Below are 25,412 nucleotides of genomic sequence, written 5' to 3'. Positions count from 1 at the left end.
ACAATACTATTTTTAAAAAGTTTTTAAAATTTATTCATTTTTTTGAGAGCAGAAATGGGCGGGGGGGAGAGCAGGAAGAATCAACTCCCATATGTGCCTTGACCAGGGAAGCCCACGGTTTTGAACCCAGGACCTCAGCATTCTAGGCTGATGCTTTTATCCACGGTGCCACCACAGGTCAGGCTTTTATCTTTTGACTCAAATGTTTCCATCTTTGTCCATTGGGAGCTCTTTCAGGTTGGCTCATTTGTTCTTTCGAATTCTTTTTTCTTAAAAGCCCTTTTTATATTTTTATATAGTGCTTGAATTTGCTACATTAACATGTATTACCTTCATGATTAGAAAAGTATCAATTATTTTCACTATAATATTGGGGAAAGATATGACCACTACATTGATATCCCATTAACCAATTTCTGCTTGTTTTTCAACTGCATGGCAAGGCAAATAAGAGTAAAGAACAATTTCTTATAGAAATTGCACTTCAGTAGATGTTTGCGAATATTAAGTAAAATGATAGCAATTGGAATGAACTTCATTTTTGAGTGTTAGGTTCATTAAAAACATTTCCAGGGGCCTGACCTGTAGTGGCGCAGTGGATAAAGCGTCAACCTGGAAATGCTGAGATCGCCGGTTCGAAACCCTGGGCTTGCCTGGTCAAGGCACATATGGGAGTTGATGCTTCCAGCTCCTCCCCCCCTTCTCTCTCTCTGTCTCTCCTCTCTCTTTCTCTGTCTCTCCCTCTCCTCTCTAAAATAAATAAATTAAAAAAAACAAACAAAAAAACATTTCCAGGACAGAGATTTCCATTCAATCATTCAGCAATACTGATTGCATACCTTTGTTGTAGGCACCCAGGAGACAAACATAAAAAAGGGGGTGGGGATAGGAGATAGGTGGTCAAACTATGAAAGGGAGATAACAGTGTACTTTTGAGTAAGAAACTCTTCTTTCTCTCTATATCATTAGCCTTGGGTACGAGGACAGATAAAACAATACTTACACTTTTGAGAAGTACTGGTCGTTATTGTTAAAGAGTATGGGGCTAAAAGACACATCTAATCAAGGTGTGGAAATGCCCTGGGAGGAGGCTGTAATAACCACAACAGCAAATCCTTATTGCGAACCAAGTGCTCTGATAAATCTTATTGCCATTCTGTGAAGCAGCTACTATCATTACCATGTTGCAGAACCGAAGCACAGAGTTTACAGAGCGTCCCCAAGTCTTTTCAACTGGGAATGAGCTAGGCTTGGACGCACTCTGGCTTTTTACTACTTCAAATGTTCCGCACAGGAGGCGACTTTTGAAAGAGAAAGCGCTCCTTACCCAGAACTGTTTCTACCGCCACGTTCCCTGGTAGTTTTTTCCTTCTCGTTATGAACCCATCATTTCTCCCACATTTCTCCGTTTAACTTTCCTCGAGGGTAGGCACCGAGGCGCTCACAGCCCCAGGAGAGAGGTAACATCTAGAAAAGCAAGGGCGCTGCAGAAGCGACCCCCGACGCGCAGCTGACGGGAGAAGAGGCTACAGCTTAACTCAAATCCTTCCTGGTAGGACGCACACCTAGCAGATCGCCTCCGCCCTTGCGGCAATAGCGACTTTTCCGATCGGACTTCCGGATTCCGGGAAGAACCGCTTCCGTCGTCACCGGAAACCTACTGGGGACCGTTTCAAGAGATGCACTGATCGACAGTCAGTTCTCCCGGGTCTGGAAAGTGAACTCTTCCAGGTCGGAGAATCCAGACCCCCGAGCCTTATACAGAAGCTAAGTGAGTGGTTTCTTCAGCCAGGTCGTTCGGGTGGCGTAACTGGCCTAAAGTATCAGTGGCACAGATCATAAACATCGCTCTTTCGGAAGATTTTCCATGATGCATTTATTTTCTTAATGACTCTACTTCAAGCATATCAAAGAGGTATGCAGTCAGAAGCACCGCGGCAGGTGCGGTCCCCCAGCCCCCGCCTCCTCTGTGCCCAAGGCTTTCTGGGCTTGGGTTCGAGGTGAAGCCACCCAGATCCGTACTTTTCCTACAGTGGCTTCTTTTTACCTTTCAGATAAGTTCCAAGGTTTCCAACTGTAATAGTCAGACGTTTCCGCCAGTGCAACTACATATTTCCAACACCCTTTTTCAGATTCGATGAATATCCTCGCAGCGAGAGAACACCGAATTGGGTGTCAGGAAGCCGGGGTTCTACTTCTGACTGCCATTAACTAGCGGTATGACCTTGGAGAAGTTTGTGTTTTTGTTGTTGTTTTTGTTATGTTTTGTTTTTAAAATCTCTCCAGCTTTCGTTTTCTTTTTCTGTAAAATGAAGGGCTTAGAGCGAGTAAGGTTCCTTCCAGTTTTGATATTTGGATTGTTGCCCCCATTGTGTTTTTCTAATTCCAGCCTTAATTATATATCTGTGCTTTGATTAATCTCCATGTAGGGCCTTTCCTCCTACTTCATTAATGTGTGTCCTTGTCAAATCTGGTTTTAAACTCATTAAAATTATTTTCCACCCTAAGGAATCCCATTCTTTACTTAGTCCAGGGACTTGTATTTAAATAAGATTTTTTATTTATTGTTATTTATTTTTTTATTCAGTGAGAGGAGAGAAGACAGAGAGACAAACTCCCACAGGCACCTGACCAGCATCCACCCAGGACAAGACCACTAGGGGGCGATGCTCTGCCCATCTGGAGCATTGCTCCATTGCTCAGCAACTAGCTCTTCTTAGAACCTGAGGCAGAGGCCATGGAGCCATCCTCAGCGCCTGGGGTCAACTCGCTCCAATTGAGCCATGGCTGCAGGAAAGGGAGAGAGATAGAGAAAGAGAAGTGACAGGGCGAGGGATTGAGAAACAGATGCGCACCTCTCCTGTGAGTCTTGACTGGGAATCAAACCCAGAACATCCACATCTGGGGCCAATGCTCCACCACTGAGCCAACCGGTCAGGGCTAAATAACATATTTAAATATTTTAAATAACATATTTTAAACATATTTGAGATATTTAATATGCCTGAAAATTATATTGGAACACTTTAAAGACAGTGAACTCTGAAGGAAGTGACTCTGGCTTATTAAACTTTAAATCAACAAGTTCAAACGGTCTGGAAACTGGTGATCAGCAAATGTCATGTGGAGGGAGAAACATGTACTTCTTACATTACTTTAGTTGCACCTCCCCTTAAAAAAAGCAGCCTGACCTGTGATGGCACAGTGGATGGAGCACTGACCTGGAATGTTGAGGTTGCTGGTTGGAGACCCAGGGCTTGCCTGGTCAGGACACATACAGGAAGCAACTATTACTGCAAATTCATGCTTTCTACTCTTTTCTCTTTCTCTCTCTCCTCTCTCTAAAATCAGTTTAAAAATTCTTTAAGAAAACCTGAAAATCAAAGCTGTAGAAGTACAGTCTTGGAAGCAAAGGAGTAGAAGACTCAAGGAGAAAAAGAACTATACTACTGTACTGAGTTCTAAACAATACAATCTAGTTCTGTTGCATTGTTTCTTCAATAAACTCTTCTTTCATTCCAAGAATGATATTCAAAAGGCATTATTTAATAAATATTTATTTGGTGCCTTCTTCCCTCTCTAAGCATCTTGGGGTGGGGGAGGGAAGAGGGAAAATGGTGAGTGTTGAAAGACAATTCCAAATAGTGGGAGCTTATGCAAAGGTTCAAAATTAGATGACAAACCTTTGGAGATTACAGGTAGGTAAGAATAACAAAAGCCTGGCATGTAGGAATGTGGGTACTATTAAAAGTGTAAGAGATGAAGTGAGGTTAGCAGAGGGCAGATATGAACCTTTATATAACATGATTTGAAGTTGTACATTAAACTGGTAATTAATGAGGGCCATAGGTAGGTGTTTAACAGCTGATGAGTTCAAAATCACTTTATTTGGTTAGTTGATATTTTTAAGGAGTGAAAAAGAGCCCTTTATAAATGTTATTGTATTTCAGTTCTATCATAGTGGGAGCTTTAATAATAATAATAATACTTAATGTCTAGACAGTGTTAGTATGGAATCCCAACTCTGACTACTAGACTGTGAGCTCTTTCAGGGCAGGAATCCAGTTGTATTCATTGTAACTCTAGTACGTTTCTTTGCATGTAGTAGATATCCAGCTAATATCTGCTAACTTGATTTAAATATTAACCAAAATATTACCTTAAAAAGTTTTTCTAGGAGAAACATGACCCAGAAGATGCTGAAGTTGGAGAACGTGTTACGATTGCACACTGTTTGTAGACAGCTGCACAGCCTAGGTCAAAGAAGAACATTAGCACAGTGGCGGTGTGTGTTTTCATCTGCTTACCCAGTGTGGACAGCTCAGCAGTACCTCCAGCCCTGGCAAACAGACATGCTCTTTGGGACTGCATTATCTCAATATAGGCTTCTAGTAACAAAGAAGGTAGTGATGGATTTCTATCATTACTGTATTTGGTCTGAAGTGAAAGTGCCTAGAACCATGAGTAGAAGTCCATTTTGAGCATTTTGTCATCTACAGCAGTGTTTTTCAACCGCTGATCCGTGGACTGATCCGCTAGAAATCTCATGCCAGTTTGTGAAAGAAGTTAACCACTCAGATATTGTATGAAGATTATAGACCCAGTGATCTTAGTTGATATTGCTTATGCTCAGGGTGATTTCTGCCTTAGTGGTTGGTCCCTGAAATAATTCTCCTATTTTCACCAGTCCCCAAATGTAAAAAGATTGAAAACAACTGATTTACAGAATCTTTATTTCATTATGCTACATTCTAGAGAATAAATCATTGTGAAGAAGGGAAGTTCTAGTTAGTTGTTCAGTAACGCTGATGAGTTTGATTACTTGGAAATTGGTATGTAATAGTGAATTGGGGATGCAGGATTTTTAATTTTAGTCTGAGATTTAATTGCTTATGGCAGTGTTAATTGGTAGAAATAGAAGCTGATTGTGGTAGATATTCCAGAATAAATATAAATTGTCACTTTAAAGTTTTTTCTTCTTTTTCATGTGTTCTGAATTTTTAATAGGAAGAAAAATCACGGAAATCTCAGTCATCGTCAACAAAATCTAAAAAGGAGGTGGAAGTATGGATTGGAATGACTGTTGAGGAGATGGCCAGAGTAATGGAAAAGGACATAGGTGAGCCACATGATTTTATAAGGAAAAATGTGAGAATGTGGAGTACTTGGAATTTTATTTGCAATGAGACCTAAGACTAAGGCATTCAAGGATGAAATTTAGGCTAGCAGTTTAAAAATTTGTGAAATCATTCTAATTTTTTTCACTTTTGATCACAAACTCTAATTCATTTTTTGACTCTTTGCCAAATAAAGTTCTCTTAGATTTGGCTTTCAATGAAAGTGGAAATGGCCTTGGCTGGATAGCTCAGTTGGTTGGAGCATCCTCCCAAAGTGTAGAGGTTGCCAGTTCGATCCCCAGGCAGGGTACATACAGGAACAGTTTGATGTTCCTCTCTCTCTCTCTCTCTCTCTCTCTTTCTCCTCTTTTCTTACTAGAATCAATCAATACCATAAATTTTTTATTAAAGTGGAAATGAGTTCTTTAATCTGAGCTAATCTTTTCCCCCCAGAAATTTTGTGGGATATTAGATTAAGTCCAAATAATGTTTTTTGGACTGAGGGACTATATCTATATTTATTTATTTTCCTTTAATTTTCTATAATTGAATAATTTCCTTTTTTTACTAATTTTGACAATATCTGTGTGCCAGCAAAAATATATTCATAATATTAACTACAAATTTTAATACTACTATTTTTATTTATAAATGTATACATTATCATTGTTATTTTTTCCCTCATTTCTTCATTGCACCATTGATGTATTTATTACCAATTTAGGATTGTTAGAAAAAATTTTCAGTTTTCAATATAAACTGACAATAAAATTCAATAAGCAAGAAATAGTCTATGATCATAGCAAAATAAAGTTACAAGTGAAGCAGAATCTTGGAAAAAAGAAAATATTAATAATAACTCATTTATTGGACTGTTACTGTTTACCAATACTTTATTAACTCTAATTCTCACAGTGCACTAGAGGTAGGTATGATTATTATCCCCGTTTATAGGTTGAGAAACTGAGGCATAGAGAAGATAAATAATTGCCCAGGATTTCACAGCTAGTATGTGATAGAGCCAGGATTTGAACCCAGGGAGTATGGCTCCAGAGCCCATGCTCTTCTTGGTCACAGACCAAATTATCTCTCAAGAATTGTCCTTTTGTAAATTATAGCAGAACTCGAATTTTAATGTTTCTTGCCTGAAAGTGTTACCACTCTTTGTGCATATACATTATCATAAAGAATAGGAAATTAGCATACTGTCTTGCAGTTTTATAACTTTGCAGTTACATTATGTAATCATTTTATCACCAGAAAATATTAAGAGAACAAATGGAAATGGTCATATTATTCAGAATTGTATTTCCCCTCAGAGCAATCATATAGTGTCTGCTCTTCAGTATTCACGAAGGTTTTTGTTGTGGTTGTTGTTTTAGCAATAGCAAGAGAGAGAGTGACAGGCAGGGACAGGGAGGGAGAGAGATAAGAAGCATCAATTCATAGTTGCAGCACTTTAGTTGTTTATTGATTGCTTTCTCATATCTGCTTTGACCGGGAGGTAGGGGGCTTCAGCAGAGCCAGTGATCCCTTGCTCAAGACAGTGATCTTGAGCTCAAGCTAGTGACCTTTGGACTCAAGCCAGTGAGCATGGGGTCTTGTCTATGATCCCATGCTCAAGCCGGTGACCCCGCACTCAAGCTAGTGAGCCCATGCTCTAGCTGGATGAGCCTGCAATCGGGGTTTCGAACCTGGGTCCTCAGCGTCCCAGGTTGATGCTCTATCCACTGCACCACCATGTGGTCAGGCTTCATGAAGGTTTTTTTTTTTTAGATCTTTATTTTATTGACTTTAGAGAGAGGGGAAGAGAGAGAAAGAGAGATACAGGAACAACAATCTGTTCCTGTATGTGCCCTGACCAGGGATTGAATCAGCAACCTCTGCGCTTTGGGACGATGCTCTAACCACCCGAGCTATCCAGGTAGGGTTCATGAAGGTTTTATAGAACATAACATCTATGAATAACAAGAATTGACTGTATATACACACACATTTATATATGCATGACATATGCAACTATAAGTTTTCAAAGAGCTATACTATGGTAAACTATTCAGTACTAAATGTATACAACATGTGATTTAATGTTTTATTGATGGTTCATATTGTTCATAAGGTATATAAATATTCCAAAAATGTATGAATATGCAGAAATTCCAATTTCTATAAATGCGTCATATTTTAAAGATTATTTTCTTTTCAGCTTGTGATATGTTAACATTAGAGAAACAGATAAGCTTATGTAGTTATTTCTCCAATTGAATGTACTGTTTATATAAATATTTACTAGTAGAGGTCACTTCCTGAACATTTAATTTCATGATCCTAAAAGGTTTTATTTTATTCCACCCAGATTATATATATGAAGCTTTAATGAACACTGCTATTGACATAGATTCACTAGAAGCAGACTCACATTTAGATGAAGTCTGGATCAAAGAAGTAATAAAGAAGGCAGGGATGAAGTTAAAATGGAGCAAATTGAAACAGGACAAAGTCAGAGAAAATAAAGATGCTGTGAGAAGGTAAAAACTTGATCAGATATATTGAGGGAGGAAGACCACATGGTTTTATTCACACTTTTTAATGGAAAGATTTGCTTTAAAATATCTTTTGCAATTAAAATGATGTTAAACTTTTCTTTGAGGTGCTTTAAGCATTAGTATTATTCAAGTTATTAAACGAAGGGTTATTTTTCCTAGTTTTCCAAGTATGTATATTGATCCTGAGTTTTAAAAATGTATTTGGCTCTGCTCATTGTCATGAAGATGCTAACTGTAGATGGGTCAGCATGTCATAAGTCATTGTATGTATAAAAGAGGAAAATATTTATATCTAATCAAGCTGAATGTTGGGTTTTATTGTTAATGGTAGTTCACAGAGATAACAGCAAATCAATTCACTGGCTATAAACTGTTCTGAAGTTTAAGACATTAAACTCCTTTGCTGTTAATTGTAGGCCCCAGGCAGATCCAGCTTTATTAATCCCAAGGTCCCCAGTTGTGACTATAATGGGCCATGTTGATCATGGGAAAACGACGTTACTTGACAAACTGCGAAAAACTCAAGTGGCAGCAATGGAAGCTGGAGGCATCACTCAGCACATTGGTGCCTTTCTTGGTATGAACACAAACTACCTTGAAATGTGCTTGGGAACTCCTTATATTATTTTCTTAAACCTAGTGTCATAGTATGAAATATACAAATCCAAAGTACAAGGGAAGGCTAACGGTTAAAGCCATTGGTTTGATAAAATGTAGAGGTTATTTTGTACATTCTATAAGAAGAAAATTGTATTACCTTTTTATTCTAGTCCATTCTTAGTTTGGTTTAATGAGTTTAAATTCTTCAATACTAGGTTGTAATAATGTTGCTGATATCAATTAAATATATAATAGCCATCATTTGAGCACCTAGCATGTGCACAGCACAGTACCAAGCACCTTATATGCTTTTTTTTGAATTTTCAAAACAGTGTCATTACATAGATATTAATATTCCTACTTACAACTTAGGAGGCTGAGACTGGAATAAGTTACATTATTTGGTAAAGGTACACAGCTAGTAAGTGGCTAAGCCTGGATTTAAACCCAAGGCTTTTAGACTCAAATCTTGAACTACTAACTATACTAAATTGCTTTTATTGCTCAAGGCTGATGTTTGCTAATGTAGGGGCAGCTGCCTATATAACTATCGGTGTATTGTCTCTCCAGAATAAATACCAGTTGGTACATTTATGAAAGTAGTCATATTCTAGAAATATGAGTTTTAGTTTGAAATTATTACATGCAAAGAAAACCCTACAGGTCTTGCTGGTATGTTATCACTTTTTGTTGAGAAATGATGATCTGTAGTATTCTGATTAAGATTAATGGAAGGAATAAAATTATTTTAAAGAATTACTGTGTTTACCCTGGCCCGGTAACCCAGTTGGTTACATCATTGTTATGACTTAACCAAGATTGTGGGTTTGATCTCTCGTCAGACACATGTAAGAATTGACCAATGAATATATAAATAAGTAGAACAACAAATCAATCTCTCTCTCAAAATTAATTTAATTTAAATTTTTTTCTTCTTTTTCCAAGTGAGAGGAAGGGGATATGGAGAGATAGACTCCTGCATGTGCCCCAACCGGGATCTACCCTGCAACCCTCATCTGGGGCTGAGGCTCTGCCCATGTAGGGCTATGCACACAACAGAGCTATTTTTAGCACCTGAGGAGAAGGCTTTACGGAGCCATCCTCAGTGTCTGGGGGATGTGTTCCAACCAGTCGAGCCATGGCTATGGGAAGGGAGGAGAGAGAGAGAGAGAGAAGCAAGAGGGGGAGATGTGGAGAAGCAGATGGTCACTTCTCCTATGTGCCCTCACCAGGAATTGAACCCAAGATATGAGCCAATCAGCTAGGGCTAAATTTTTTAAACAATTACTTTGTTTGGTAATGTCACATATAGTACTTCATGTTAAAAAAATACATATTTGGGTCCTTAATGTTCTTTGATTTCTGTTTCCACAGTCTCTCTGCCTTCTGGGGAAAAGATAACCTTTCTTGATACTCCAGGACATGCTGCTTTCTCAGCAATGAGAGCTAGAGGTGCTCAGGTCACTGATATTGTCATATTGGTTGTAGCTGCGGATGATGGAGTGATGAAACAAACTGTGGAATCTATTCAGCATGCCAAAGATGCTCAAGGTACTGTGGTGGCTGTGCCAATTTACAGGAGTCACTGTTCTGGGGCATTGCACAGGCAGCTAAATTAATCTTCATGGCAATCTCAGGATTATCATATCTGTTTTTACAGATAAGGCTCAAAGACAGTTGAAATGTTTTTCCACTGACATCATTACTATGAAGAGTAACAGGATCCAATTTGGAACCTGTGATCCCAAGTACAGTCTTTTTAACTTTTTTAAAATTTATTCACTTTAGAGAGGAGAGAGAAAGAGAGAGAGAGAGAGGGAAGGAGGAAGGAGCAGGAAGCATCAACTCCCATATGTGCCTTGACCAGGCAAGCCCAGGGTTTTGAACCGGCAACCTCAGCATTCCAGGGCAACACTTTATCTACTACACCACCACAGGTCAGGCCCAAGTACAGTCTTTTTTCTACTGTTTACTTGGCATAGGGTGAGACTGTAACAGTCTTAAATAACTTTATTATTTAAGATTTTATTTATTTTAGAGAGAGAGAGAGAGAAGGTGGGGGAGGAGTAGGAAGTATCAATTCCCATATGTGCCTTGACCAGGCAAGCCCAGGGTTTTGAACTGGCAGCCATAGCGTTCTAGGTCGACACTTTATCCATTGAGCCACCACAGGTCAAGCTGCAAGTAACTTTATATCATTGATATTTTAAGGAGATATAAAAGTAAGCAGAGAGCCTGACCTGTGGTGGCACAGTGGATAAAGCGTCGACCTGGAATGCTGAGGTTGCCGGTTCAAAACCCTGGCCTTGCCGGGTCAAGGCACATATGGGACTTGAAGCTTCCTGCTCCCCCCCTCCGCGCGCTCTCTCTCTCTCTCTCTCTCTCTCTCTCTCTCCCCCCTCTAAAATGAATAAATAAATAAAAATAATTAAAAAAAAAAGTAAGCAGAGAATAACAAACCTCCTATGTACCCATCACCTAAATTCATTAGAAGTTACAAAGCGGTGATGTTCTAATTGTTATTCCTTATTCATTTATCATCTTGTTGACTTCTTTTCTAAAGGTAAATCTTCCTCTCAGGTGCTTTAAATAAATTTTTATTTGGTCAAAGGTATAAAATTTAAACTTTTGGAAAATTACTTGGCTATTTTCTCCCTTATTTCATCACTTAAAAATTATAACATACACAAATACTCTGCATATTTGTTTTTATCTGGATAATATGACCATATACCCACTGAGAAAATGCTGTTGTCTTGGGAAAATGTACCTAATGGAGAGCAAAATACTCCCCTAGTTTTCTTGGTAAGGGGAAAAGGTTGAGAACCACTGATTTTGTGAAATTCTTTCATCTCACAACATAAAAACTAAGACCAGAGAATGGCAGGAACTCCTCTCATTACAGTTAATTTGCACCATGTCTGCATTTGGAATCTGATCTTCTAGCTTTCAGTGTAATTATCTTTCCTTTTTATATAATTTCTCCAAATTGCATTTGTAGAATGGACTGTGTCCTTAATGATTTGAGGGACTATAACAAAAAGAAGAGTGATAAATGTCCCAGGGATCCCCTAACAGAACAGTTGGTTAAGATATATGATAAATTCTTTACATCATGATTTCTATACCTGTTTTCTTGCTTTCTGTTAAATTCTAGCTTATCAATATGGAATGTACTTTTTCACAGTGGAAGATTGTAGATTGCATAGCTTTTTTGTGTGTCTGATTTCAATATCTGTTTCTTTGATACCTGAGAAAATTGCAGAATTGGTGAAACCCAACCAGAGAATTATCTCCTGGAATTTTGTGTGGTTTCTCTAATAAGAGGCTATGTTTAATAATGACAAATAGATTATAAGATTATTATTAAGTAAACATTTATTGAGAATATACTATGTGTCAATCACTGAGCTAAATGTATGAATAAAGAGTTTCTGTAAATCCTAAAGGAAAGTTTACGGTAATGATACCTAATTTCACCCCCGGGTAGAATGTTAGGTTTTAACAATGAGTCAGTAGCTCCTGGAAACAAGAGGCAAATCATCTAGAAGCATTAGAATTGAGTTAGAATCTTCTCTTGATTTTATTTCTGGAGACTCTCTCCAGTATAGTTGCTGATCTTGCTTTCAGGTTAAAGGACTGGCCTTGCTCTGCCCAGCATACCTTTAGTTTTGTTGTTTTAAGTCATTTTAAGTGTCTATTCTTAATTCAGATTATGCTTATAATTAAAGTTTTGACATCTCACATCTGCCATCCTTTATATGTAGATAGCAGAGTAGAGTGGATCCAAAGTGGGTCTTTTTAGGTTTTTTTTTTTGTTGTATTTTTCTGAAGCTGGAAACGGGGATACAGTCAGACAGACTCCCGCATGCGCCGGACAGGGATCCACCGGGCACGCCCACCGGGAGCGAAGCTCTGCCCACCAGGGGGCGATGCTCTGCCCCTCCTGGGCGTCGCTCTGTCATAACCAGAGCCACTCTAGCGCCTGGGGCAGAGGCCAAGGAGCCATCCCCAGCGCCCGGGCCATCTTTGCTCCAATGGAGCCTCGGCTTCGGGAGGGGAAGAGAGAGACAGAGAGGAAGGAGAGGGGGAGGGGTGGAGAAGCAAATGGGCGCTTCTCCTGTGTGCCCTGGCCGGGAATTGAACCTGGGACTTCTGCACGCCAGGCCGACGCTCTACCACTGAGCCAACCGGCCATGTTAGGTTTCTTACTAATGAAGTACATCCACTGAGTAAAGAGAAAGCCAGAAAAGGTTGGTGTCTTTATTGTGAATACCTGGAATCGAAGGTGTCATTATCTGCTCTCCTTAACTTTCTCTTTTTCAGTGCCTATTGTTCTTGCCATAAACAAATGTGATAAACCTGAGGCTGATCCTGAAAAGGTGAAAAAAGAACTTCTAGCTTATGATGTGGTGTGTGAAGATTATGGAGGCGATGTACAAGCAGTGCATGTCTCTGCACTTACGGTAAATGTGTAGATGATGTGTTCAGAGGGGGAATGCACTAGCATTATGCCTATAGAACATTATGATGCATGTAGTTTCTCTTGTTGTTTAAAAAGTCTCTGAGTACTAGTCAAAACTGGTATCATCCTTGTTGGACAGATTAGCAATTAGGCTCAGAAAGGTTGGTCACCAGTCCGGGGTTACATAGCCGAGTGGTGGGTAATCAGCTCTAAGCCTAATGATTTTTCTTATTATGAGGTACTTAGAATGAGGAGAATAAATTATAAATACTGTGGAGATAGAGTATTAGTAGGCTAAAGACTGTTTTAGCAGAAATGAAATCTACTTTATAATAAAAAGTGCTTGTTTTTATAGTGAAAAATGGGGCATTTAAGAAAGATTTAAACAAATAAAAATTTCACTAATACAAAGATGAATCATTTGGCTGTGGTTTGTCAGTAATTGACTCAGTGTTTCTAAGAATTAAAATGCGGCCCTGGCCAGTTGGCTCCGTGGTAGAGCGTCAGTCGGGCATGTGGATGTCCTGATTCGATTCTGGCCAGGGCACACAGGAGAAGCACCCATCTGCTTCTTCACTTCTCCCACCCACCCCCCTCTCTCTTCTCCTTCCCTCCTGCAGCTATGGCTCATTTGGATCAAGTTGGCCCTGGGCGCTGAGGATGGTTCCATGACCTCCACCTCACGTACTAAAAAATGACTCCAGTTACAATGAAGCAAGGCCCCCAGATGGGCCGAGCTTCGCCCCCTAGTGAGCTTGATCCTGGTTGGGGTGCATGTGGAAGTTTGTCTCTGCCTCCCCTCCTCTCACTAAAAAAAAAGAAAGAAAAAAATAGAAAAGAATTAAAATGCTATAAATTTTTTATTTATTATGAATTCTATTTTTTAAAATTACCAATTATTCTTTTCTGATTGAAAAACACCAAGTAAGCTCAGTACCTGTTCTGTGACAGCATTTTCTAATTATCCTATGCAGGGTGCTGCTAAGTAACAGTTTCCCACTTAGTACATTCTTTTTTTTTTTTCCCTTGTGACAGAGACAAAGAGAGGGACAGATAGGGACAGACAGACAAGAAGGGAGAGAGATGAGAAGCATCAATTCTTTGTTGCGGCACCTTAGTTGTTCATTGATTGCTTTCTCATATGTGCCTTGACCGGGGGGGGGGGGGGCTACAGCAGACCTAGTAACCCCTTGCTCAAGCCAGCGACCTTGGGTCCAAGCTGGTGAGCTTTGTTTAAACCAGATGGGCCCATGCTCAAGCTGGTGACCTCGGGGGTCTTGAACCTGGGTCCTCCGCATCCCAGTCCGACGCTCTGTGTGGTGTTTTTTACTCTGTAACACCTGTGATCAATCTCTTAGCTAACACTGAGAATGAAAAAAATCCCTTGCCCATCAGTTCCATTTCCATCACCAATCAGCTTCATGATTTTGGCCAAGAGAAAGCATAGTAAACATGGATCATTAAAGGTGAAACAGTCATGTCATCTAGCCCTTCATTTTACAGTTGAGGAAAGGAGAGCCAGGGAGGTGAAGTGATTTTTTTTTTTTTTAGTTTTGTATGGCTATGAAAACGTGTAACATTGGATAGAACTTCAAGGTGAAGTACCATTGTAAAGAAAACGAGAGGAGCCTGACCAGGTGGTGGTGCAGTGGATAGAGCGTTGAGGACCCAGGTTTGAAACCCTGAGGTCACTGGCTTGAGTGCGGATCTGTGTGGTTTGAGCTTGGGGCTCACCAGCATGAGCACAGGGTCGCTGGCTTGAGCATGGGAACATAGAAATGACCCCATGGTTGCTGGCTTGAGCCCAACATTGCTGGTTTGAGCTAGGGGTCACTGGCTCAGCTGGAGCTGAGCCCCCACCCTGTCAAGGCACATAAGAGAAAGCAATCAGTGAACAACTAAAGTGCCGCAACTATGAGTTGATGCTTCTCATCTCTCTCCCTTCCTGTCTGTCTGTTCCTGTCTGTCACCCCAGCCCTACCTCTCTCTGTCTCTCTCTTGCTAAATAAAGAAAAAAGAAAAGAAAATGAGAGGAAGAAAAACAATTATAAAGACAGATGAAGGAGAGAAAGAATGAATGAAGCATGTGTTTATGAAAGGATATAACCAGCACCACTAATGGCCATCCTTTATAAAAAATTGCCACTGTTTTTTGCAAGATCTGTCCCTGGGTCAGGTTTTCATGCTTATCTCCTCCTTCCTTCTTTCCTTTTTCTTTCCCTCCCTCCCTCCCTCCTTCCAATTGCATAATTCATGCTTTTAATACTTAAGAGAAAAATATAATTGACAACGATTACTTGGTTTTCTGACCCTGGTATTTACATTATCAGATATTAATGCATATTAACAACTTTTTTGTTGTTAAAGGGGGATAATCTGATAGCTTTGGCAGAGGCAACAATTACTCTTGCAGAAATATTAGAATTGAAAGCAGACCCCACTGGTCCAGTGGAAGGAACAGTAATAGAATCTTTCACAGATAAAGGAAGAGGGTAAGACTATTAAAATGCTTTTTTCCATTGTTTTTGTAAGTTGATCATATAATAATGTGTTCTTTTTATTGCATGATATGGTTAGTCTATGAACAATATTTTCAAAGCATTTTTTGAAAAGTATTTTATTGCACCAGCACACAACACAAAAATGCAGTTGTTAGTAGACTATTACAACTCTCTGTATATATCTAATAGTCATATTTAGATGATTTAAGTTTTCAATATATTTTTTTTTACCCACTGACTTAACTGGTAAAGAATTATAGACTAATATAAGTTGGAATGAAATAGCAATTGTTGCATTTTAGGGTTTTTAAATTCTCTTGTCCTTACCCATTAATATAGCATATAGGAATGTCTTTGGAATGCTGTTCTCGTCTTTAATTTCCCTCCCTATCAGCAAAAGGAGCCTTCTCACTGCTTAACACATTAAAGAAAGGGTTTTAGGATTCCGTCAGAACACTCAGCTATCTGCACCCTCCACTACTATAACTGTATAAAAGAAATTTTTGTGAGGGTAGAGGGATTGAGCAAAGAAGGACAAAAAAGAATAAAGCTCATGGACACAGACAGCAATGTGGTGATTGTGGAGGAGGGTATAAAGGAGGTAAATAGTGATGGATGAAGACTTGGGAGAGTTAACACACAATACGGTGTACAGAAACGTGTTATAGAATTGGGCACCTGAAACCTGTATAATTATGTTAACCAGTGTCATCCCAATAAATTCAGTTAAAAATTTTTTTTATTGCGGTAAAGATCCAGAACATTAAATTTACCATCTTAATCATTTTTAAGTGTATTGTTCAGTAGTATTAAGTATATTCATATTGTGCAATGGAATCTAGAATTTTTTTTCTTTTTATACATAATAGAATAAATATATATATTACATATATAAATACATTCTTTCTTTTTTATTTACTGATTTTAGCGAGAGATAGAGATACAGGAACATTGATCTATTCCTGTATGTGCCCTGACTGGGGATTGAACTGGCACCTCTGCACTTTGGGATGATGCTCTATCCAGCCGAGCTATCCGGCTAGAGCCGAATGTAGAATTTTTTCATCTTGCAAAACTAACGCTATACACATGATACACTAATTTTCCATCCCTTTCCCCCAAGCCTGGCAGCTACCTTTCCATTTTCTGTTTCTGTGGTTTTGACCAGTTTATATATCTTTCTTATGAGTGGAATTATATAGTATTTGTCCTTTCTGATGGACTTTTTTTACTTAGCATAAATGACCTTTCATGGTTCATCCGTGTTGTAGCATGTGACAGGGTTTCCTTTTGTTTTAAGGTTGCAAATGTTCCATTATATGTATATACTACACTTTCTTTATCCATTCTTCCATTGATACATATTTGGGTTGCCTCCACCTTTTAACATTTTTTTTTTTTTTTTCATTTTTCTGAAGCTGGAAACAGGGAGAGACAGTCAGACAGACTCCCGCATGCGCCCGACCGGGATCTACCCGGCACGCCCACCAGGGGCGATGCTCTGCCCACCAGGGGGCGATGCTCTGCCCATCCTGGGCGTCGCCATGTTGCGACCAGAGCCACTCTAGCGCCTGGGGCAGAGGCCACAGAGCCATCCCCAGAGCCCGGGCCATCTTTGCTCCAATGGAGCCTTGGCTGCGGAAGGGGAAGAGAGAGACAGAGAGGAAAGTGTGGCGGAGGGGTGGAGAAGCAAATGAGCGCTTCTCCTGTGTGCCCTGGCCGGAATCGAACCCGGGTCCTCCGCACGCTAGGCCGACGCTCTACCGCTGAGCCAACCGGCCAGGGCCACCTTTTAACATTTGTGAAGAAGTGTTTTTGTAGTATGAAAAACAGCTTGAGAAGTTAAGAAGTTGTGAAATTAACACTGTGTGTTCATATTATATATATATAAGTCTCAAAGATATCTTTGCTCTGCTTAAGAAAGTACTGTTACATCCTGATTATGGCATTAAGAATAACTACCTTCATTTTCATTTTAGTCCTGTTACTACAGCAATAATTCAGAGAGGAACTTTGAGAAAAGGCTCGATTCTGGTTGCTAGGAAGACTTGGGCAAAAGTGCGCTTAATGTTTGATGAAAATGGAAAAACAATTAATGAGGCCTGTCCCAGCATGCCAGTGGGAATTATAGGATGGAGAGACCTCCCTTCTGCAGGAGATGAAATTCTTGAAGTAGAGTCAGAGGTATATCAAGCTTAATTTCTATATATTAGATATGATATAATGATTTAAAATATCAATCTAAAGAGTGAGGCAAAAGTAGATTTATCGTTGTGAACACAGGAAACATAGTTTATTCTTGTATTATTATTTATTATTATATTCTTTTCCATACTAACAACTATAAACCTACTTTGACCCCACCCTCTATATAAAGTTATACCAAATGAATATATTAATGTTAACTTACTTTATTTTATTTTGTTTTTTTGTGACAGAGAGAGAGACAGAGAGGGACAGATAGAGTCAGACAGACAGGAAGGGAGAGAGATGAGAAACATCAATTCTTTGTTGTGGCATCTTAGTTGTTCATTGATTGCTTTCTCATATACGCCTGATTGGGGGGCTACAGCAGAGCCAGTGACCCCTTGCTTAAGCCAAGGACCTTAGGCTTAAGTCAGCGAACTTGGGCTTCAAGCTAGCAACCTTTGGGCTCAAGCCAGTGACCATGGGGTCATGTCTATGATTCCATGTTCAAGCCAGCAACCCCACGCTCAAGCTAGCGACCTCGGGGTTATCCACAGTGCCACCGTCTGGTCAGGCTAATGTTAACTTATTAACTAATGTTGATAATTCTAGACTATAAGGAGTGGTGAGTGGGTTAGTGGTACCTTTATTAAATTTGGCCATAGAATTTTTTAAAATTTGAGATAGGATTTTTAAGTTAAATAATATTTCAGTTATACACAAAGCTTCCGAATTAAAATTTTATAAGTTTCTTGACACTTATAAAATGAGTGGTTTCATAGAGTTAAACTAAATTTCATAGTGAGAAGAAACACCAAAGCTTTTAACCCAGCAGTTACTGATTTGTTTCATTAAATAATGCCTGTTGTTTTTTCCCTGTAAAGGCAAGGGCACGTGAAGTTGTTGACTGGAGGAAGTATGAGCAGGAACAGGAGAGAAAGGAGGAGGACCTAAAAATAATAGAAGAAAAGAGAAAGGAGCACCAAGAAGCACATCAGAAAGCCCGTGAGAAGTATGGCACTTTGCACTGGAAGGAGAGATCATTTATAAAGTACCAAGAAAAAAAAGAACAAAAGTTCTTAAGGCCAAAAGAGAAAACAGAAAGAGATTCAAATATACTTCCTATAATTATTAAAGGTGACTTCTTTATTTTGAATTTTTATGAGTTTCTTTGAGCTAAAACTGATGACATGTGCTGGGGAGTAAGATCTCAAATATTCCTTAAAAGTGACTTTTTACTTAACATTTTTGGAATATAGTATTTCTTTATTCTCCCAATTAATTTGAGCTATTAAATTTAAGCCAAAAGTTTCTCAGTATTTTGGGGGAGACTATTTATTTTTAAGTAAGAGGAGGAGAGATAGACTCCCACATGCACCTCAATCTGGATCCACCTGGGAACCCCCACCTGGGGCTGATACTCGACCAACACATGAACCAGTTGAGCTACTGGCAGTGAGAGGAGAAGACAGAGAAGGGTGAGAGGGAGGGGAAAGGAAGCAGATGTGTCCTGACTGGGGATCAAACCTGGGACTTCCATACACTGGGCTGATGCTTTATCCACTGAGCCAGCCAGCCAGGGCTGACTATTATTTTTATTGAGGTATACTTGACATATTAGTTCCAGGTATACAACATAATGATTTGATATTTGTATATATTTTGAAATGTTTACTGCAATATCTAATTAGCATCCATCACCATGCATATTTACAATTTTTTTCTTGTATGAAAACTTAAATTTTTTTTTCATTTATTAGTAAGAGATTGAGAGAGAGAGAGACAGAGATGAAGACAGAGACAGAAACAGACAGGGAGAGAGATGGGAAATATCAACTCGTAGTTGTGGCACTTTAGTTGTTTATTGAGTGTTTCTCATACATGCCTTGACTTGAGGGCTCAAGCCAAACCAGTGACCCCTTTCTCAAGCCAATGAGCTTGGGGTTTCAAACCTGGGTCCTCTGCGTCCCAGGTCAACACTCTGTCCACTATGCCACCTGGTCAGACATGAGAACTTCTAAGATCTATTCTCTTAGCAGCTTTCAAATATGCAGTACAGTATTTTTTTATAATATTTATTCATTTTTAGAGAGAGAGGAGAGAGAGAGAGAGAAAGAAAGAAGGGGGGAGGAGCAGGAAACATCAACTCCCATATGTGCCTTGATGGGGCAAGCCCAGTTTTGAACTGGCGACCTCAGCATTCCAGGTCGATGCTTTATCCACTGCGCCACTACAGGTCAGCAGTACAGTATTATTAACTATAGTCACCATGCTGTATATCACATCCCCATGACTTATTTATGACTGTAAGTTTGTACCTTTTGACTTCTTTCACCCTCTTGTCTCTTCCCTCTTGCTAATTTTGTTGTGAATGTACATTTGGTTAATTATACTTTATTAAATTAAGTATATATTAATAATACTAAACCTAAATAAAAGTATCATAGATTTAATGGTAAATGCCATTCCTATTATGGTTTTAGGTAGATTTTTATTATTTTTGTGTCAGTAATACCTAACTTTTAACACCATTAATTTTAAACTATTGCTGCATTTAGGTGATGTGGATGGTTCCGTTGAGGCCATTTTGGACATTATGGATACCTATAATGCTTCACATGAATGTGAACTTGAATTAGTTCATTTTGGTGTGGGTGATATTAGTGAAAATGATGTTAACCTTGCTGACACATTTAATGGTAAGGATTTCATTTTCTGTTTAACTGCGTTCCCTAGAACACACTGAACCATTTGCATCTGTCTTTTATTGCTTGGCTAGTCACACCTGACATCTGCCCCAAAGATTTTAGAGAGAGCAGAGGGAGAGAGAGAAAGTGGGATAGGAGTGGGAAGCATCAACTCATGGTAGTTGCTTCTCATATGTGCCTTGACTGGGCAAGCCCAGAGTTTTGAACCAGTGACCTCAGCATTCCATGTCGATGCTTTATCCACTGTGCCACCACAGGTCACAAAAAATGTTTCTTAGGTGAATGGTTTTTTTTAGAGAAAGAAAACTTTTTTCATAAGGAAATTTTTCTTGTTAACCAAGCCACAATAGAATTTATAAAATCCTTATATTAATTTGAAAATTTACTAGTTTTCATGGGAAAAAAATTACTGAATTTCTCATGTCTCCAACTTGCTTTTAATTTACGTAGAAGAAAATAAAACAGTATAAATTTGAGTTTCTGTTTGAAAGAGAAACTATTTGGTGCAGTATTTGTGCTCCTTTATTGACTGTTTTTCTGATTGCCAGGTGTTATATATGGCTTCAATGTGAATGCAGGCAGTGGTATCCAGCAGGCAGCTGCAAAGAAAGGAGTAAAAATTAAACTTCACAAAGTCATTTACCGTCTCATTGAAGATTTGCAGGAGGAACTGAGCACCAGGTTGCCCTGTGCTGTGGAAGAGTACACAGTAGGTGGGTGGTCACTGGCGGTTTCTTTTGAACATTCATAGCTTAGATGCTGTAAGTGTAAATGACACTTGAAAGCAAAGTTTAGGGGAAATGTATTTTTACTGTTAAAATGCATTCACTGTTCCAGTACATATCCTATTTTCTAAAAAAATGACTACTACACATAGAAGTTGAATGCAACTTCATGTATATTGTAAATACTTGCTCTCTGCAATACTTGAGGTGCTGAGGATACAAGTAGGCAAGTAGGGTGATAAAAACTTGCCCTCAAAGTTTAGACATGAACAACTAATTGTAATACAAATTAGACTGGTGTAGGACACATAAAGATTATTGTGTTGTAGGAAGAGCTGTCGAGTTTGTTCTGAAACTGGCAGAGAAATTTACCATGTGAAGAAAATTTACTTTACATTTGAATATTAAACATTTAAAAATACTCTTCTAGCATATTCCTTAGCCAGATTAAATGCTAAATTTATGTTGACTGAATCATTAAAATTTTTTTATTGATCATTTATATATTTATTTATATAGAGAGAAAGGGAGAGAGACAGGGAGAGAAACATCAATTTGTTATTCCACATATTTATGCAATTATTGATTGATTCTTGTATGTGCCCTGACCAGGGATCACACCTGCAACCTTGGCCTATGGGGACAGTGCTCTAACCAAATGAACTACCTAGCTAGAGTGACTGAATCCTTTTATGTGTTCTTTTTCCTCCCCATATTCAGATTTTTGGCTTTTTATTCTTATTTTTTTTATTTTTAGTGGTTTTTTTAATTCAGGGAGAGGAGAGGAGGCAGACAGGTTCCCACATGCACCCCAACAGGAATCCACCTAGTAAGCCTGTTAGGCGATGCTCTGTCCCTCTGGGGCATTGCTCCATTGCTCAGCAACTGAGCTTTTCTTTAGCACCTGAGGCAGAGGCCATGGAGCCATCCTCAGAGCCCAGGGCCAACTCGCTCCAACTGAGCAATGGCTATAGGAGGGAAAGAAAAGGAGGGAAAAGGTAGAGAAGCAGATCGGTGCCTCTGCTGTGTGCCCTGAATCAGAATGGAACTCAGGACCTCTACATGCCAGGCTGATGCTCTACCACTGAGCCAACCAGCCAGGGCTTTTTTTTTATATTTTACTTATTGATTTTAGAGAGAGGAGAAAGAGAGAGAGAAAGAGGTGGGGGAAGAGTGAGAAGGAACAACTCATAGTTGTTGCTTCTCATATATGCCTTTATAGGACAAGCCCAGGGCTTTGAACTGGCTACCCCAGCATTCCAGGTCAACACTTTATCTACTGTACCACCACAGGTCAGGCAATAGTTTTAAATATCTAGAAAAATTACAAGAAAAGTATAAGGAATTCCCTCCTGTGTAACCTTTACCCAATTTAGCAATATATTTACATTTTGCCTCATTTGCTTTATTCTCTCCACAGTTTTTTTCTGTATCATTTGGGAGCTTGTGTGTATTTGCTACTACATACTTGCATTTCCTAAGCTCAAGGATGTACATTAGTACTATATTTTTAACATTAGTACTATTATCTAAACAATAATCCATATTCAAAATGTTTCCATTGACCCAATAAAGACTTTATAGATATATATTTTTCCATTAGTCCAGGATTATGGATTAATATTTAATTTTTCAGTCTTTTTTGACCATGACATTTTTGAGGTATAGAGGCCCATGACTTTGTAGAATGTTCGTTAATTTGGATTTGGCTGATATTTCCCCTCAATTAGAGGTTTGTATATTCTTGTGCTAAGAGCAATTTGTAAAACTGAGTCATGAGGGTTTCTAGGAGTAAGCAAGCACCAAATAACACTAATTCTAAGAAGTCAGTACATTATAGTGTATGGTACCATGTCACTGTTGGAATTTAATTTTTAGTTTGTGAAAAAATTAAACTGAGCCACAGAAGTTACCAGTTGTGAGATTAAAAATAATTCAAGTAATAACAAATGATCTAGCCCAGAAAGTATGAGGGACAGTTGAAAACAAGGTTTTCATGCAGCAGACAGGAATTGTACTAACCTTTATCATCAACAATTATCACCTAATAGTGCATTTTACTCAGCCAAAAAAGTAAGTTCCATTTTTCATTCATTTACTCTCTTAGTAAGCATGTGTTTTTTTCTTTTCCAAGAATATCCAAGAATTACCTTTTTATTTTTAATTCTGGTCAGGAAAATAAAGTTGGTGGAGTAAAAACAAACCAGGACTTCTATGTATGAGCTTGTTTTCTTCTCACATCTTTAGTTCTTGCCTTACAAAATGTCAGAAATTATGTATTTTTCAGAATCTTTTGTTTTCTGAACTTAATGTTTTTTTCTTCCTAAAGGTGAGGCTTCTATACTAGCTACCTTCTCTGTAACAGAAGGGAAGAAAAAAATCCCTGTGGCTGGCTGCAGAGTCCAAAAGGGACAGTTAGAAAAACTAAAAAAATTTAAATTAATTCGTAATGGACATGTTATTTGGAAAGGTAAGCAACATCAAAATCTGTTTCTATTACTGTATTTCCCCATGTAGATGCTCCCATGTATAAGATGCACCTTAATTTGGGGGCCTGAAATTTGAGAAAAAATGTATTACATAGTTATTGAACTCTACTTTTATTCATCATAAAATTCATACAACTCCTCATCACTGTCAAAACTCCTATCCATTAGCTCAGGGGTTGGAAACCTTTTTGGCCGAGAGAGCCGTGAACGCCACATATTTTAAAAAGTAATTCTGTGAGCCTGACCAGGCGGTGGCGCAGTGGATAGAGCGTCGGACTGGGATGCAGAAGACCCAGGTTCGAGACCCCAAGGTCACCAGCTTGAGCGCAGGTTCATCTGGTTTGAGCAAAAAAAAACAAAACCCAAGGTCGCTGGCTCCAGCAAGGGGCTACTCAGTCTGCTGAAGGCCCGCGGTCAAGGCACATATGAGAAAGCAATCAATGAACAACTAAGGTGTTGCAACGCGCTATGAAAAACTAATGATTGATGCTTCTCATCTCTCTCCGTTCCTGTCTGTCCCTCTCTCTGACTCTCTCTATAAAAAAAAAAAAAAAAAGAAATTCTGTGAGAGCCATATGACCCGTGTACGTTAGGCATTATCCAATAGAAATTTGGTGTTGTCCCAGAGGACAGCTGTGATTGGCTCCAGCCACCCGCAACCATGAACGAGCAGTAGGAAATGGATTGTAATACATGAGAATGTTTTATATTTTTAACATTTTTTTTTTTTTTTTCAATTTTTTTTTTTGTTTGTTTGTTTGTTTTTCTGAAGCTGGAAACAGGGAGAGACAGTCAGACAGACTCCCGCATGCGCCCGACCGGGATCCACCCGGCACGCCCACCATGGGGCGACGCTCTGCCCACCAGGGGGCGATGCTCTGCCCATCCTGGGCGTCGCCATGTTGCCACCAGAGCCACTCTAGCGCCTGGGGCCGAGGCCAAGGAGCCAACCCCAGCGCCCGGGCCATCTTTGCTCCAATGGAGCCTTGGCTGCGGGAGGGGAAGAGAGAGACAGAGAGGAAAGCGCGGCGGAGGGGTGGAGAAGCAAATGGGCGCTTCTCCTGTGTGCCCTGGCCGGGAATCGAACCCGGGTCCTCCGCACGCTAGGCCGACGCTCTACCGCTGAGCCAACCGGCCAGGGCAAACATTTTTTATTAAAGATTTGTCTGCGAGCTAGATGCAGACATCAAAAGAGACACATCTGGCTCGCAAGCCATAGGTTCCCAACCCCTGCATTAACTTGTCCTCATCTGTCTGATGAGTCAGTCTTCATATATTGCCTAGTCCTCAGTTCCATCATATGGCATTTGAAATGCCACAACCACTGTATAAGACAGTTTTTAGACCCCAAATTTTTCAGTGTCTTATACATGGGGAAATGTTATGTTATATCCAGTCACTAAAATCTGACAATTTTCTGTAACCATCGGAAACCTGCCTTTCACTCTTATAATCCTGGTTCAAGCCACTCCTTTGAGTTTATTACTGGTCTCCAGTTGCTTGGTTCCCTCCCTTTACTAGTTCTGATGATTCTTCCAAGATTGTTAGTCTTCGTCTGATTTCTTAAACTTCTAAAATACCACCTTTCCAGTCATGTCTCCTCCACTCTACATACTTGTTTGCTTCCGTCCCTTTTTGCCTGAATCTTTTACCCTGCGTACAGTCCAATGTTCTGCAGTGTCAGCCTCTCTTTAAAATGGGAGATTTTGTATCTTTCACTACAAAGCAAGTCGTTTACTTCATTTTTCTTTGATTTCCAGCTGTAAAACTTATAGCAATTCCAGTGTAATTTTCCTTTTAACACTGGACTACACAGCACTTAGTATTTGTTGAGTATATGAACCTTAAATTTTATTTCTTTTTTTTAAAGGCTCATTAACCTCACTGAAACACCATAAAGATGACGTTTCAGTCATCAAAACTGGAATGGATTGTGGTCTCAGTTTGGATGAAGAAAAGTTAGAATTTAAAGTGGGAGATGAAATTGTTTGTTATGAAGAAAAGGAAGTTCCACTTAAGACCTCTTGGGATCCAGGATTTTAGAACTGTATTAAAAATGTAAATTAAGTATCTT

General features: G+C 39.2%; 1 protein-coding gene across 4 annotated transcripts; it reads left to right on the top strand.

Moving 5' to 3' along the window:
• The first annotated feature begins 1,663 nt into the window (after positions 1 to 1,663).
• Positions 1,664 to 25,412, top strand: MTIF2 (mitochondrial translational initiation factor 2). 4 transcript variants are annotated; one of them, XM_066267146.1, is made up of 15 exons: positions 1,664 to 1,915; positions 2,133 to 2,217; positions 4,169 to 4,403; positions 5,008 to 5,119; positions 7,474 to 7,645; positions 8,080 to 8,240; positions 9,638 to 9,814; positions 12,590 to 12,729; positions 15,096 to 15,220; positions 17,209 to 17,413; positions 18,301 to 18,553; positions 19,975 to 20,115; positions 20,673 to 20,837; positions 23,179 to 23,319; positions 25,209 to 25,412. In XM_066267146.1, exons 3-15 carry the CDS (start codon positions 4,185 to 4,187, stop codon positions 25,379 to 25,381), a joined length of 2,184 nt encoding a protein of 727 aa, XP_066123243.1. In that variant the 5' UTR covers positions 1,664 to 1,915; positions 2,133 to 2,217; positions 4,169 to 4,184; the 3' UTR covers positions 25,382 to 25,412. The 4 variants fall into 4 exon arrangements, with proteins under 4 accessions (XP_066123243.1, XP_066123241.1, XP_066123242.1 ...); XM_066267144.1 differs by having other exon boundaries at positions 2,055 to 2,217; XM_066267145.1 differs by having other exon boundaries at positions 1,664 to 1,941; positions 2,055 to 2,217.

This window comes from Saccopteryx bilineata, chromosome 3 (genome assembly GCF_036850765.1).
Source record: "Saccopteryx bilineata isolate mSacBil1 chromosome 3, mSacBil1_pri_phased_curated, whole genome shotgun sequence".
NCBI classification, from domain to species: domain Eukaryota; kingdom Metazoa; phylum Chordata; class Mammalia; order Chiroptera; family Emballonuridae; genus Saccopteryx; species Saccopteryx bilineata.
This window is presented reverse-complemented; position numbering and strand designations above follow the sequence as displayed.